This window comes from Dasypus novemcinctus, chromosome 8 (genome assembly GCF_030445035.2).
Source record: "Dasypus novemcinctus isolate mDasNov1 chromosome 8, mDasNov1.1.hap2, whole genome shotgun sequence".
Taxonomy (NCBI): domain Eukaryota; kingdom Metazoa; phylum Chordata; class Mammalia; order Cingulata; family Dasypodidae; genus Dasypus; species Dasypus novemcinctus.
This window is the reverse complement of record NC_080680.1, coordinates 71,477,892-71,494,567: the sequence shown is the minus strand read 5'-3', so window position 1 is coordinate 71,494,567 and position 16,676 is coordinate 71,477,892. Positions and strand designations below refer to the sequence as shown.

The window sequence follows — 16,676 nt, the reverse complement described above, 5'->3', positions numbered from 1 at the left end:
GATTATTTAATTAGTCGAGCCTCAATTTCTTCTTATATAAAATGATCATAGGAACATCCACCATGCAAGGTTGTGGTGAGGATTAGATGTTAATAATCCATAGAAAGGATGTGGTACAAAGTAGAGTTTAATAAAATGGTGGCTCAGAGTAGCATATTAAGGCACTTGGTTGAGAAATAACCCTCCAAAGACGATGTCTCCCTCAGGTAACCCTGTTAGGTTGGGGCAAAAAGAGAGGGTGATTTTAAAGCTGGTTGAAGTTTTGGAGAAACATCCATGCAGTTCAAGAGACTGGTATCTTGAAGTCCATTATTTAAGTATCTCTGGGGGAAAAAATCCTCAAACTTCAAGCAGGGTTTTAATATTTACTTAACTATCTGTGAAAACTGCCTGCTGCAGGGCTCTGCCTTGACTTTTCTGTTTCTATCACACACCCCAGTGAGAGGTGCCAGAGAGACTTGTTGATGGGGTCCATAAGAGCCCAGCACTGGTGTGGGAGAACGTTTTCATGCTGGTGTGCATGCAGGCACACATTCAGGGTGCAGGGTTGGGGGGTGGGGAGCAGAATTAGCACAGAGGGTCATGTAAGGCTCTGAGGACCTCCGCTATTGATGGCTGCTGCATTGTTACTGCTTTATTGTTAGCATTTGCGACACAAAGGGACTATTGTTTATTTTTTTAAAAAATGCCCTCAACATACTTTCTTTATCCCAACCTCTAGATCATTATTTTGAAATTGCCCTTTGAAAACTCCTGGAGTTTTTAAACCTCTTCCCATGCAGTCTATGCCTTTGACAAGGTATTCTTCTGAAGAAGCGGTTACCCTTTTCTTTCCATGGTGTTTGTAGAGGAGAGTTGGACTGGATATGTTGAGATCCTTGCAGGTGATATTCCCAAGTACCCATGAGTATGATTTCACAGACAGCCTCAGGCAGAAAGTGTCCTGGGAACAGTTTTTTCACATGGGTCTCTTTTGTGGTCTTTGGTGGTGGTATAGGGGTGAGGGCATGTGAGCTAAATGCCATGTAGAGGAGAAAAAAAAAACACTTCAAGTGAAAACCTCTTAGGAAGAGAGAAGGGGGTGAGAGTGAGGAAGTGAGCAGGCAAATGCCCTGGGGAGTGGAGGCAGGAGGCTTTCAGCTGATCGGCAGATCTGAGAAAAAAAACAGTCTGTGGGAGAGGACCAGCATATCTTGGGTGTTTTCTTTTTATTCTTTCCTTCATAACTGGAGGTTGGCTGCTTCCCCAAACCATGTTTGAGTATGGCACTTCAGAATTCTTTCTGGGTAAGGAGATCATGTGCCGAATCCATTTTAATAGACAATGTAATGAGCCCTTTAGAATTCGGGCACAAATGTTGGCTGATTTTGCAAGTGCTTCATCCATGAGCACACAGGACATGTCTTCACCTCCAGCCAGTATGTACTGGTCTTTGGGAAGTTCTGGATAATAGGGGCCTAATGAGCCAGCAGGAACAACAGATTGAAGCACATCATTTTTTATAATATAAGGTCATGTGGTAAGAGCATTTCCTAGAAGTGAAGAAACTGGACTTCAACCCCAACTATGCCTTACTAGCTATGGGACCTTGTTGGGCAATTCATTTTATTTCTTGGAGACCCAGGGATAATAATCCTATTTTGTCTACTCTAAACCTCACCAGATTTTTGTGAGGATCAAATGAGACAGTGGAGAAGAGAGCACTGAAAACTTCAAAGCTGCACTGTCTATTATGGAAGCCACTAGGCTCTTCTGGCTATTTACATTTAAATTAATTAAAATTAAATAAAATGAAAAATTCAGCTCCTCAATCACAATAGTCACATTTCATGTGCTCAGTATTCATGTGTGGCTAATGGCTATCATATTGGACAACAGAGATATGGAATATTTGCATAGAAAGTTCTGTTGGATAGCTCAGTCTCAAAGCAATATATATCATAGGGTGTGATATTAAGGATATAAGGGTGGCTTGTTGCAGGGCTGACAAATGCTGTCATAGTTATGGATCCTTGGACAGAAACGGAAAACGATTAGGAACTAAAGAAGCCACTCTCCCCTTCTCACTTTCTCTTTCTTTTTCTCTTATTTCCCCTTCCTTGTGGCTATGTGGTCTCTGTTTCTCTGTATGTTGACCTCATTCTCCTTTCTCTCTCTCCAGATCAGCTTTCTTAAGTCCTCTATTCATGGCCTGAACAGGGCTCAATTAGGTTCATTTTACATCATTTCTCAGGGATAATGCCCGGCAAAGCTGGGTTGGGATTCCATTTCCCAGGAGAGATATTCTTATTAGCTTGGTATGATGGCCATTCCTAAGCTAATCAGCCCTATCCAGGAGGATGAGGGTGGTGGCCCATGCTTATTCAGTAAGGGTGGAGGTTAAGTAGGGAGGTGCAGCTTATCAGAAAAGGAACATATATGCATATGTGGGGTAGGATCAGGTCATTGAACAACATGCTTGACTTTGGGGCCATAGAAGGTCCATTGAGCCTAAGTTTACACAGGGACCAGCCAGCAGAGAGTTGACAAAGCCCTTGAAGAATAGAAGTGGGATCTCTTTTCTGCTTTGCTTATTTGTATGGTTGCATCACCAGTCCAGATTCACAGATCAGTGGTTTAACCTCCATGTCCATATATCCAGATAGAAATGGGCACAGCCAGAAATACAAGGTGGAAATCAAGCTTAAACCTTTGTCATTTCTTAAATACAAACTGGGCACTCACTCCTTTTTCTCTTCTGCCTTAAAGGAACATGAGGTTCCCCTGGAAATCACTCAAGAGGAAGATGGAGGGGGCTGTTTAAAAGAGATTAAAAGCTTTAGGCCACAAGACTGGGGTCTGAAGGCTGGCAGTGGAAAACCCTGTTGGGCTGTCATATCACACTGAAAAGTTCCTGCTGCCATTTTGCTTCCTGCAAAAGCAAGGAAGATAAGGAGAAGACCATGTCCATAGCCTTGAAGCAGGTGTTCAACAAGGACAAGACCTTCCGACCGAAGAGGAAATTTGAACCTGGCACACAGAGGTTTGAGCTCCACAAGCGGGCCCAGGCATCCCTCAACTCAGGTGTGGACCTGAAGGCAGCGGTGCAGCTGCCCAGTGGGGAAGACCAGAATGACTGGGTGGCTGTGCACGTGGTGGACTTCTTCAATCGAATCAACCTCATCTACGGTACCATCTGTGAGTTCTGCACTGAGCGGACCTGCCCTGTGATGTCAGGGGGCCACAAATACGAGTATCGGTGGCAAGATGACCTCAAATACAAGAAGCCCACTGCACTGCCAGCTCCCCAGTACATGAATCTTCTTATGGACTGGATCGAGGTCCAGATCAACAATGAGGACATATTTCCAACATGTGTGGGTAAGTCCTTTACCAACTTCTCAGTTATTTTGTCACACGCTGCCCATACTTAGAACATTTACAGAGACTTCTTCCAAGATAGCAGTTGAAAGCTGGATTGCACTCAGGTCAATGTTTCCCTAAACCCCATCCTTCACATAACCTTGTTTTGTTCTCCATATCTAAATACTTACTGAAATTTTTAAAAGATTATCTGCAAACCACTTAAAATTGTGGGCTCCAGTGGGACACATACCATTCTCTTGGAAACGCTGACTTGGTGAAGTGTTAGATTTGATCTTTTGACTTTCTAGAAATAGAGGCCAATCTTCCCAGTTAATCTGTAAGGTGTTTACTTTTTGGTGACTTGACCAGTTAAAGTTAAGTTGACTCTGATGCAGTTATTAGTATTCATCTCTAAGGATTAAGAAATCCTATTATGAGAATCTATGGAGTGATCTATGGGCTCAAATGAACAGGAGGTTGGCATTCTGGGGAAATAAAGATCCTGGCATTCTGTCCTTCCATCTCCTGATCATAGGTTGTTAACTCCAAGCTGTACTTTTAATCCTGGACCCTTATGGAGCAGCTGGACCCACTGGGACACTCAGAATGAAATGTAAATGCTTTTGTTTGCGTTGTGCTCTAAACCATAAAATTCTTCAAGGGGAAGGACCAAACCTTCTATACCTCTTATGTTTCTTTGTGCTGCCAATCACTGGATTTCCTGTGCATTGACTGGCTGAAATTTAGAATTCAGTTCTTTAGGCCCCAGGGTTTAGTACCTAGCACAGTGCCTTGGAACCTTGGAACCTCAGGAAATATTTGTGAAATGATTGAATAAATACGGTGCTATTGGAAAGTATTATTAGAAAGTTCTGAGATGGTTGGGACACACACACAAAAAGACTTGAAAACCTCTGTTGAAATCACCTCTTGATGGGGGGTGTGTGTGTGTATGTCCCCAAGTGGTATATGGAAAATTGAAGTTTATATCAGAAAAAAGTATATACATTGATTGGGGCAGTATGTACATCTTGAAATAGTCAGCACAGAAACCAATTTGCCCTGAATCCTTGTGTTGTGTTGGCTCATTCAGTTCTCTAATGCTGTTTCATGCTGTCTTTATTAACAGGAAGGAGAAGGGGTGGGGGGTCTATGGTAGTGCAAATGCCCTTGGGTCACTGACAGAGGAAGAAGCAAGTTTCAAAAGCTCCTCTAGTGAAACACTACATACCTCAGAGGGGTGGAATTTCTTAGGTTTATATCCTTTTGTACTTTCATTGATTGTCAGAAACTTCTTTTGGAGCTGCAAGGAATTTTTCTTTTCAAGAAACATTATAAACAACTGAATGCTCTGTGCAGACATATGATAGCAATAAGGCTAAATAAATGTGGGCAATGCTACCTCCTCTTTGTCCTTCCCCTTCTGTTTCTACTCCTGGATGCTTTGAACTCTGGGCACTTCTGTGCTCTCTGTCAGCTGTGGTTAACACACAGAGGAGCTGACCAGAAATAACATCACAGAGTCATGGGGTGATGCTTGAGAGAGAGGAAGCTTCTGGCATTCTGCTTGGAAAACAAGACATCATAGGTGGTTTTAGATTTTACACAGAGGAAATTGGGGGATGCCTCCATATTCCTTAGAGTAACTGTCTTTGCTTTCTTTTTCTAGACATTTTCTTAGCCGTTCAGCATGCTTGGGTAACAAGCTCACCAGATCATAATCCTTTGTTTTAGCTCTTCCCAATCTATGTTCCATGGTATATGGGTATTCTAAGAGATTTTAATAGGTATACAATGAATTTTCCCCCCTCAAATAAATTTAGGACATGTTGAGTGAAACAATGTTAAATTGATTTCATTAGTACAGGGCTTTTATTATTCTAATGTGCATTGTGAATCTCCAAAAGAGTAGACTTTAATATGTGGTATTTCCTATTTGACCACGGAATTTTTTTTTTTAATTGAATGCCATTAGCATCTTTTGGGAAATATTAAGCTATATGTTAAAGTTTTCAAACTTTATTTTGTACTAGTATTCTTTGGGGCTTCTCTTAAAAATGTAAATTCTTGAGTCTTCCCCCATAATGACAAAATCAGAATCTCTCATGTGAGAACCAAGAATCTGTACATCTCCAGTTTGGATAACATTGATTTAAGCTATTCAAAAACCAGCCTATATGTGCTCCTCCAGTCTTATTGCCCACTACTCCCTGGTTTATTATAATAATCCAGAATGCTTTTCCATCCCTTAGAATCAGTCTGTTCCTTATCTCTTGGTTTTATCCATGTTGTTATCTCCTTTAGGTATCACCTCTACTCTACCTTCTCTGTCTAGTGAATTCTCATGCACCCTCTGAGGTCCAGCTCAGATATGATGTACTTTATGAATGTAAACTCCTTAAAGTTGTGGAATATGCTTTATTCACTTGAAAATCCCAGCACGACTTTCAGTCCTAGGTGCTTTTAAGTTGTTGAACAGATGGATAGATGGAAAAATGAACAAATAATCTTTATACAACTCCAACATGTGCATGGCACTGATGATCAAAGCAAAGTTAAACAAACATCTCTGCCTCTATCAAGTTTCATTTTTTCTGTTTGACTTTTCCAATGTGAAATGTTAGGAGTCAATAAAAACCATCACCATCACTATGAAGGTCTTTCATCAGCATCTTCTTCACCTCTGTTACTTGCCCTTGGACATTAGGGTTGCTGTGTTTTGAAAGAATCTATCTTTAGGAGCTCTTTTCTCCGTTAGAATTCATTTTTTCCTCTTCTTCCTCCCCCTGATTCCAGCCTACTCTTCTTTGTGATCATTGTTCCGTGATGAGTCATTGTCACAGAAAAGATCAAGACATCTGTCAAGATAAAGTAAAAGAAGAATTCTCAGCCCATGGTGGGTGAGAAATGGGGAGTTCTGCTTAAAATTACAGCTCTAAATCCTAGGCATATTTCTGTATTCCTTCCTGGGAATTGAGACGGGTTTAAATATCACCTCCTCCCCACTGTGATCCAAGGAAACAGAACTGGAAAATACTGACAGATGTGAGGGCTTCATCCTTAGTTAGATATTAAAGGACACACACAGCTATTGATCTCTACCACTGAAACATGGAGGAAAGAAAAGCTTTCATCTGTTCCTGGATTCATGTTTAACTAGGAGACCTGTGCAATTTCCGAAGTTGAGCTTTCTCAGATGGGAGAATACCAAACAGATGTGGCTCCCTTGTAAGCCATAGTCTCCTCCACTCTCCCTTGACCTCCCCTCCTGTTTCCATTGTTTAAAATTCAACGAATGTGGGGGCTAAAGCCCCTAAAACAGCAGTATCCTCAGAAGCAATGCAAGTTCTTTAACCACCTTCAGAGATAACCATCAAGACAGAACAATAGAAAACCACAGCCTTTTTTCTTTCTCTATTGCCTCTCTAATTGCAATGATTTTTATATTCTAGCCCCAGTTTCCCTATTCTTTTCTATTATATAATAGGATTTAATGTCTCAGATTTGGCACTCAGGAAGATATGAGTAGAAGACTTAGAGCTCCTCCAACTCACTGTTTTTAAAAAGTCGTTGGAAAGGAAGAATAAGAATATTTAAGAAACAGTTATATGATTTCATGTACCTCTGTGGTGTGAATAAATGGGTGTCATGAAATGGTACAAACAGGGAAGGGGAGCAAGGGATGAGAATTCATACTCAGCAGGCCAGCTGTTTGCCAGGCCCTGGACCTGCCACTGTAAATCTTTCCTTATTCTTACCATTAACTCAATGAAGTAGGTATTAATATGCTTTTTTATACAGGAGGAAGCTGATGCTTAAACAATGAGGCTTTCCCAAGGTTGTACAGTTAAGAAGTAATTTAGGAGTAAGGATTTGAGTTCCAGGGAATGTGGCCAAAAATCTATGTCCTTGTCAGGCACTTGTCAGGCACTACCCTTCAGAGATTTATCAGATTTTCACAGATAATCTTTTACATGCAAAAGACTTCTCAATGAATGGTTTTAGGAGGCTGCCTCGGACTGGAGAAAATTTCAGAAAACCAGTTATTTGCTAGAATTTTAAAGGAAATGTTTCCTTTTTTTTTCTTTTTTTAAAAAAAATCACCCTGAAATGCCTGAGAAGATTGTCCAGGCATTATAATTGTTCTCAAGTTTCACTCTAAGATTTAACAGAGAATGACTTAGCCTTATGAAAACACTGTTCTGACCTAGGGCTATCTGTTACTGCCATTGGGTCATTCACCCATTCAGTAAATGTTTATTGAGCACCTGCTCAGGGTCAAGTCCTATGTTAGGTACCAAGAGAGAGCAAAGCAGATAGAGTCCCTGTTCTCATGCATTTTACAGAATGTTCAGAATGTGTAGTTGCTCTAAACTGCTCTGCACATTCTTCTGAAATGAGCAATGTGCTCAATGGGCAAGTGCTCATTATGGAAATAGCTGCATCCCTTTGGTATCCTTTCTCATGAGGATATAGCTGAGTTTCATCTTCTCTTAAAATATTGTGGCCAGAGCGTGAGAATGTAAAAATGTCCACAGGGATAAGCTTTCTCAGACATGGGATGTGAGGGAGTTGAGTTTATAATTAGCCTTTAAATTTTAAAAAAACCTTTTTTTCCTTTATTTTTAAAGTAGCTTTAGATCACATTAATATTACATAGAAAATATAGGGGACTCCCACACATCCCACCCCCCTCCACACCCCCTACCAACATCTTTCATCAGTGTGGTAAATTTGTTACAATTACTGAACACATATTAAAGCACTGCTACTAAGCATAGTCTACAGTTCACATTATGTTTTACACTTTGTACCGCACAATTTTATAGGTTTTGACAAGATGTATAATGGCTTGTATCCATGATTGCAATGTCATGCAGAACCATTTCAATGTCTCAAAAATTTTGAGCCTTTAAATTTTAACCTTTTATTTTCTATTGTTTGTCTTCTTGCTGTTTGTTTTGATGTTAGTCTACATAACACTGGTAAGAAAGAATATGCATCAACAAAATATATTTCTAGTGTGATAGAACTAGCTTGGGTTTAATCAGCTAGCTTTGGATTAGGGTTAGGGTTAGTGTTAGGGTTGCTGTGTGATGTTGGCAAGAATGTAATCTCTGAGTGCCCATTTCTCTGTCTGTAAATTGCAGATTATAATTTTGACTTCACGGGGCTGTTGTGAAGATTAAATGAGGCAGTGTGAGTGAAAACACCCAGCCCAGAGCCTGAGACAGAGGAAGTGCCAAGAAACAAATGTATATTATTGCTTTTCTCTCTGCACACAGTTCTACATAACTGTCAACGAAAACTCAGGGAGACTACTAGACAATTTCTGAGCAATATCCTTAGAATAATAAAAGTCATTTTAAAAGACTCAAGATTTTTAAAAAATTAGCAATCTTCATTGTTAAGTCATTCTCTGACAGGGATTGTAAATACCTCAGGTTGTTTTCTCTCAAAGATGTTGGGAAATTTCAATGTTTCCTTAAGGGATGAGTACCTAACCTCTTCAGAGAGTCAGCCACTAAGAATGGTCTTCTCACTTGGTTTTCAGGAGACTGGGTGCTAAATCTATGTCCAGTGTCAAACTAGCTAACTTCAGCTGAGGGTGGGTATGGGTTAACTAGAGAAATGGGGAGAAAACCTATTAGTCACACCTAGAAACAAGGTTCATTAAAATCAATGCTGGGCAAGATTATTGGTTTTGACTTCTCAGGAGGATGGGAAAAAGTTTCTCAGACTGCTCAGTGTCATGTATGGAGCCCAGCGAGGGAGCCTTGAGAAACGACTAGTTTTTTGTTTCTGTTTTTGTTTTTAGAGATTTATTTTTTATTTCTCTACCCTCCGCCCTCCATTGTCTGCTCTCTATGTCCATTTGCTGTGTGTTCTTCTGTGCTTGCATTCTTGTGAACGGTACCGGGAATCTGTGTCTCTTTTTGTTGCGTTATCTTGCTGCGTCAGCTCTCCGTGTGTGCGGCGCCACTCCTGGGCAGGCTGCGCTTTTTTTTGCATGGAGCAGCTCTGCTTACGGGGTGCACTCCTTGTGCATGGGGCTCCCCTACATGGGGGATACCCCTGTGTGGCAGGGCACTCCTCGCACGCATCAGCACTGCACTTGGGCCAGCTTACCACACGGGTCAGGAGGCCTGGGGTTTGAACCCTGAACCTTCCATATGGCAGGCGTACGCTCTATCAGTTGAGTCAAATCTGTTTCCTGCAACCAGTTTTTCTAGGACTCTGGAAACACAATTCACCATTGGCATCTAGTAAACTGTTTGGATCCCTAAGAATTTACTAGATAGAAGGGCATAATAACAAACCACCGTTTTCTGAACACATTCTACCCTAAACACTTTACATTCATTATGTCCTTTGATCTGTAAAACACCCCCCAAAATAGGTAGTATAATTTCCATTTTACAGTTGAGAACACTGAGAATGAAAAAGATTAAGTAACTTGTCCAGGATCACACAGGCAAAGCTCAGATTCATATGCAAAGTACCTGGCTCAAAGCCTATACTCTCAATAACTCCAATATCCCCTGTCTGTAAAGTTCTTATCCCAAATCAATATCACCCTTGGTTTACCTCATAGGATGCACCAAATGTTACATCCTCTGTAGCAGATTTCTAACTCAAAGCAAGTAGGCCTGGGGATGGACTTGAAAAGGGCCAGACCCCAGCATCTGATAACAATTAAGCTGGGTCCTTGCGAGTAGAAACTCTAAGGTTCTGCTCCTTTTAAGAATATACCTCCTCTAATTTCTGGTCCTATCCAAATTTGTTCAATTGTCAGTTCATGGAAAATGTCCCCCCAGTACACAACACACACATTTCCACTGACCCCTGGAAAACTGGTACTCTATTGTGGATGGGCACAACCCTTGCCCTGACCTCTTTAACTCCAAACCAAAGTGACTTTGTGGCTGAATTAATGGAGACAGTGTTATATAACCACTCCCTCAGCAGATTCCAAGAGGAGCCTCTGAAAGTGGCGAGGGATCCCCAAGAGTGCTAAGAAGAAGAGAGGAAGGGGCTTGGAGACAGGGAGCCCAGAGGGCCTAGAGACTGCCCTGTAAATTAAGGCTAATTGCCTGCTGTCCCGACCTGCACCGAGATCCCCATTACCTGTGCTATGTAATTTTAATGGGCCACATCTCAGGTGACAATTTGTTACATGCCAGCACCAGCTGGGAAGGCAAATGGGATATATGATATTCAGTGGATGCCAGAGATTAAAAACAAAGGCCATAATGGAGTGTGCAGGGGGTGGGAAGGAGGGAGGGCATCTGCTGATTTTACTCGATAGGTTGGCTGTAGCCCTGGTGTCCTTGGTCAATGAAGCCAACATTGTGGAGGTCTGCATGGCATTGACAAGCAAAGCCAGCTAAGCGCCAAGCTTTAAAGGATGTGGAAATGGACATGGAATGCATCTGGATGGAGAGAAATAATTTAACCCAAACTTCTCCCCAGGAGAGCAGAGTATGGGGTTGGAAGAAACAGTTTTATAAACCACTTACAATGAAGTTGGCAGTCCCAAGAGCCATACTGGAATTATTACTGGGGTCCCAACTGAGAGCACAGTTATTTGTTTAGCAGAGCATTGTATATTAGCAGGGCCGTGACGCTAGAGGACTTCTCTCTTTGCCCTCCCCTAGCAGTGCTACTCACTTCTAGATAGAAAGTGCATACATATATTAGCCCACCTTAAACCTTCACATGAAAATACCAATTCCCAAGATTTCTCCTCAAAATACCTTTGTACGTCTAGGGATATGTGTGTTTTGTAAAGGACTCTGCAGATAGGACCTTTCTGCTGTTTCATTTTTTAAAAAATCATGCTAATGTCATATTCGCCTTGATAATCTATCCATGTTTTCTTTTACACATCATGTTTTTCCATTAAGTATTCTCTGAGTAAAATAGATGCTCTAGAAAGCCAAGCCAGCTTGGGAAATAGGGGGAGGTTGGAAGAAACCAAAATATTCATACCGTCAGATCTGGGTTTGAATCCCACTTACCAGGTTTTACTAGCAATGTTTTCAGCCTCTCTGAGCCTGCTTCCTCGTCTAGAAAGTGGGTATAATAGTACATACTTCATGGAATTGTTGAAAGTATTAAATAACATGCTATAATACATCTAAAACACTTAGCACAGTGTTGGGACATAGAGTAGGTATAGTTTAAATATTAGTTCCCTCAGTAGCACACAATTTCAGTGTGATAAACTAGAATCATCTGATGAATCAAGGTGAGAAAGGAAAGGACCTAGGAAGGGTATCTGTAATTCTGTCAAGCATTTGGCTGTGGAGATGATCATCTGTATTCTTTTCACTTTTGTCATGTCTTATAGAACCAGTGGAAGGTAAGCATTTGTGGGATAGATTAACTTTACTTGGCTTTGTTAGTTAGAACCAGGAAGTGGTCTACAATGGAGCTTCAGGAGATAGTTCACATGCATGGCTCATGTGCATAAAGCCCATTCTGCCTTCTTATTTCTGCTTCAGGATGCAGCACCCAGCATAATACCCTGCATAGAAGTGGCACATAGTGAACTAATTACTACTTTACCATATAGTCATATTGCAAAAAAAGATAAATTCCTGAAAATTGTAAGGCAATTGAATTTTTTGTCACTCGGCTGATATTTTCATTTCTCAGATGGAGTTCAATATTTAAAGAAAATTTGGCAAAGAGCCCTTTTATTATGTGAATACCTCCTTAGTCATATACCTGGTTCTTTGTTCATGTCTTTAGAAGTTAAAATGTTTGTCTTCATGCTAAGAAAGACAAACTGGAATTGCTAGCTCTCTGGAAAAGGAAAAATCATTTTTCGGAAGAAACAATAAGCTTTTGGTATGTATTTCTATACCCTTCAGCCCAGGGTACCAGGACTGATGAGTAGTGCTGATATAGGGGAGAAGTGCTAGCCAATAGTCGTGTGTTTGTTTTCTTGGCCATTCCCTTTGCCTGAGCATATCCTTCAGCAATCTGACATGGCAGGATCTTCTGTTGACTTCTGGCTCAGCTGAAGTGAGGGAGTCCTAACCCCTGGTTTGGCATTGTGATGGGGCCTCACTCAACATCTAGGAAACCACTCAGAATTACTTGTGAATGATTTCCTTCATCCTCATCTTGGTTGCCTCGCCCAATCAAGGAATCCTGCCCTGGCTGTCAGGAGCAAAGAGAGAAGAAAGTTTTGAATATTGAGGGTTTACCTGTTATCATCTTCAAATAAACCATTCATATTTGGGTATCCAAAAGCAAGGAAGAACAACCTGCAGCTGAGGGTATCTGTTTTTCCATTTCTTTGATGTACTTTGTAAGCAAATATGGTACCAGGGCCCCCAGGAAACTACCAGTGGACAGTAGTTGTCAATATACATGGGATGGTTGTCTGCTTTATTTCTCTTCTCCAGATATAGCAGAGAGGTTGAGGGCTGATCTTCAGTCCAAGTTCAAAACTTCTTTCTCTCCTGATGGGCTATTTGACCTTGGCAAGTGCCGAGTCTCTCTGAGCCTATTTCCTCATCTGGAAAGTGGGGGTAATAGTAATTTGTAAGATTATGAGAAATAAGTGAGATAATGCACATAAAGCTCTTAGCGAGTTCCTGCAGAGAGTTAAGTGCTGAATAGATTTTGCCTTATTTCCTCTCTATGGTGACATAAAAGGGGAGACCTCTGATTTATTGTCATTTGTAATTCTTGATTACATAGAGAATTTAGCCTGCCATATTCTCTGAACATTTCTTTTCCAATTGAAGTAAAAATTGAGAAAAGCTATTGATCATGTTATAATTACAGTAATCTCTGAGAAATATTTTTTTCATAACCATTAGGATATCAGTAAATTAATAATCAAAACTTGAATATCGGGTGAAAGAGATAGACTCCATGTTTTATATAAGGTAGTAATTCTGAAGTTTAAAAAAATATTAGTAGTAATAATTACATTAGCTAATATTGATTACATGCACTGGGCCAAGCAATACACAAGATTCTTTATGTATATTTTTTCTTTTAATCCTCACAGCAGACCTGGTTGACAGTTATTAGTATCTCTATTATTATCTCTAGTATTGTTTTCAAATGAGGAAACTGAATTGTTTCTTCCTTCACATCAGCCTCCTAGTAAGTGGGTTAACCAGGCTTAGAATCCACACTTGCCCAACCACAAAGTCTATATTTTTCATTAAGCTGCATTTAGTGAAATTATAAACTTTCCCTCTCTCCAGAAACATAACTTAAGAAGAATTAAAATGAAAAAATAAATAAATAAATAAAGGAGGGGAGTGGGTGTAGCTCAGTGATTTGAGTGCCTGCTCAAACCAGGGTTTGATCCCCAGTACATCCTAAAATAAGATGAAACTAGTGTCTATAACCCCCTTTTTTCTGGAAACGATAAAGATTAAGTTGGGATAAAGCATTTCTTTCCAAGTTGAAAATTTTAGGCCTACTTTTTCATATCTGTACCTATTTAAAGCACAATTATACTTGTGAAGTTACCTTTATGATTATTTTGAAAAATTCACTGACTTCCCTCCCAATCACTAAGCTTCATTTATTACTGCCATGTGAAGAGGTGAACCAAAGAAAGTTGATATGGGGTGAGTGTGTTATGTTTCTTTTTTTATTTTATTTTTCCTGGACGTTGGGGGTGCACAGAGGTAGGGGTTTCCCAGTAAAGGAACCAATTTCACAGAGGCTGTGAAATATCTACAGTGGCCTTGTCTCAGAATATTATGACATTCTTGTGTAGAGCTCAGTGGGGGAAATATACTGTAATCAATTAGGGATATCTGCATAAGTGTGAAAAGAAGGAATCGTGGCATATGTGTCATCTATCTGTTGTCCCTGCTCTTAATTGTACTTGAAGAATGATCATTTACAGTTTGGAAAAGGACCAGGCATGTGTACACTTGGGTCCCTGACGTCCAACCCTCTGCCAGAGCTAACAAAGCTAACAAAAGCCTGGGCATGATCAGGAAGTGCACTAAAGTCAGACAACACGTCATCTTCTTATAGTACAAAACCTCATGAGCGGTCTTGAATTCTGAGTCCCCAACATTTGAGTAAATTAGATGGCGGGTCCATCAGAGTAGATGTTCCAGGGGGTGGTTCCTAAAATAAATAAGAGCTTGAACAGTAAAGGTACCCTGTGCAGGCTAATTCAGTCTCCTCAGTAAGAAAAAAAGAAGAGTGAAAATCTGGAAAATCGTAAGAGACAGATGACAAATACAGTCCCCCCTCCACACTAAATCTTGATATATCAGAATTGCAGCATACCTTTTGAAGCTTGAGAAGGATCAATGTTAGACCAAGAAAAGAAAGAGGAAGAAATAGTTTATATACATTTGGAAACTTAGGAACTTGTTGCTTCCAATATGGTTAGGATAAAAGTAACAGAGAACTGTATGAATGATCCAATACGTTCCTGGATTGCAGTCCTGAAGTGAGGTACAGAGAGAACCTGGTGCATTTGGTGGTGCTTCCCTGACTGCTGAGCTTTGTATCAAATACCCTCTGCTCAGAGACACAGTGGAAAGATTAGACATATGGACTGGCCCTGCTGCTTTCCAGGTGAATCATCCAAGAAAGTCGTCTCAATGTGTGTTCCCCAGACCGGTATTGTCAGCATCACCTGGAAAATTATTGGAAATGTAAATTCTTAGGTCCCACCCCAGACTTACAGAGTCAAAAATTCTGGGGTTGGCCCAGAAATCTGTTTTAACAAGCTCTCCAGGTGTTTCTGATGCAGCCTAGAGTTTGAGACTGATTGGCCTGGAGCAAGTTAGGAAATCTCCCTGAGCCTTATTTTTCAAACATATAAAATGGTGACACCAATGCTTATCTCACAGGGCTGTTAATTAAAAAAAGAAAAAAAAAATCAAAGCAATGTGATTATGGCAGTGGACAAAACAGGCAAAGTCTCTGACCTCATGGAGCTTATAATCCAGCCAGGAAAACAGATCCCATGCCAGGCGATATAATAAGAATTAATGCCTGAAACCAGCATGAAGGTGTTGGGAGAGCTGAAAAGCCAAAGGGGAGGGAGGTAGTGGTGGTGGTGAAACAACCAGATAATTATCAATTAATGCATTAAAAAATAAATCCATTAAATAGTAACAATATTTTTAATAAAATAAAGTGGCATTTTTTCACAGTTTGCAAATCTCTCTAATAATATGGATTCTATATCTGCTTCTTCATTTCCGTCTTTTGTGATATGTTGTTTTTGGTTCAACTCTGGCCTTACTCAGATATGTGTTTGGAAAAGGGAGGACTTTGTGGACTCCTGACAAAACCCCAAGGATTCCTACCATGCTCAGAACTGCTGGTATAGGTAAAACAATAAGGACCCAGTCCCTTGCACCTAGTAGGCACTTTGTAAGTTTTGGTAATAGGGATAAATGGTGATATTGTGGTAGTTTAAAGTGCATTTGTGGTAGCACTTTATAAGCTAGTTAGAAAACACTGTTCTTAGCATCCCAATGATCAGTAGAATGCTTTTTGGAATATACCAAGCAATACTGATGGCTTTTCACCTCAGTGTTTATAACCACAGTCTCCCTATCATGTACTTTTGTGGGACCTCTGAAAGAAAAATGCTTATAGGTGTCTTAAGAAATAAACCCTCTGATTTCTTTAACATTAAGGTCAAACCAACCTGCAGAGCTAGTTTGGACTAAATACTTAATTGGTGGTAATTGATGTGCACATAGGAAATGCTTTAAAATTTGAATGGAATTGTTGTGATATAATTAATGTATGATATAATAGTGGCAGACCACCACCTGTTATTCACATTGTGAATTTTATGTATTATGTGAGTTCAGGTTAGCTTTCTGTCTGGATCAGAGAGAACAGGATTTTCTTTCCACTATCAACTGATAAATATTCTTAGAGAATGCCAAACATTAGCCAAGACCTAAGCAGCATTGTTAAGTAGCTATCGTGGAAAAGAAATGGAATGATTTTGAAAGGCTTTGCTCTTGTGGGTTGTGTCCCTACTCTTTCCATCCATTCAATAACTAAAATTAGCCACATGACAAGGGACACTCTGATGGAGATGATCATCAGCCAGCCCTAGATAGATGTGGCCACATTGCTTCAACCTGCAGATGGCAAGTCTGAGTCACCTTCTGTGAACAGACTAGTTTCTGAATGCGTTTAGAAAATCTTATGCCAAATGAAATATGTTTTTATTACTGGTGTCAGATGCTATATCTCACATCTGCCTTTCTAAGCAGATTATGTCATAGCTAGCTTTGATTTTATGCAGTTGCTGTAACAATGATGTCTACCGTTTATAGAATGTCTACAATATGCAT

The 16,676-nt window shown here is 40.3% G+C and overlaps 1 protein-coding gene across 3 annotated transcripts in view; it reads left to right on the top strand.

The window, feature by feature from the left end:
- Positions 1-16,676, top strand: part of MOB3B (MOB kinase activator 3B) — a 278,921-nt gene that overhangs the window by 73,346 nt on the left and 188,899 nt on the right. For all 3 annotated transcript variants that reach the window (XM_058301953.2, XM_058301955.1, XM_058301956.2), the window contains exon 2: positions 2,749-3,360. In XM_058301953.2, coding sequence (XP_058157936.1) covers positions 3,353-3,360 — 8 coding nt within the window. In that variant the 5' untranslated portion in view covers positions 2,749-3,352. The remainder of the gene's footprint in view (positions 1-2,748; positions 3,361-16,676) is intronic.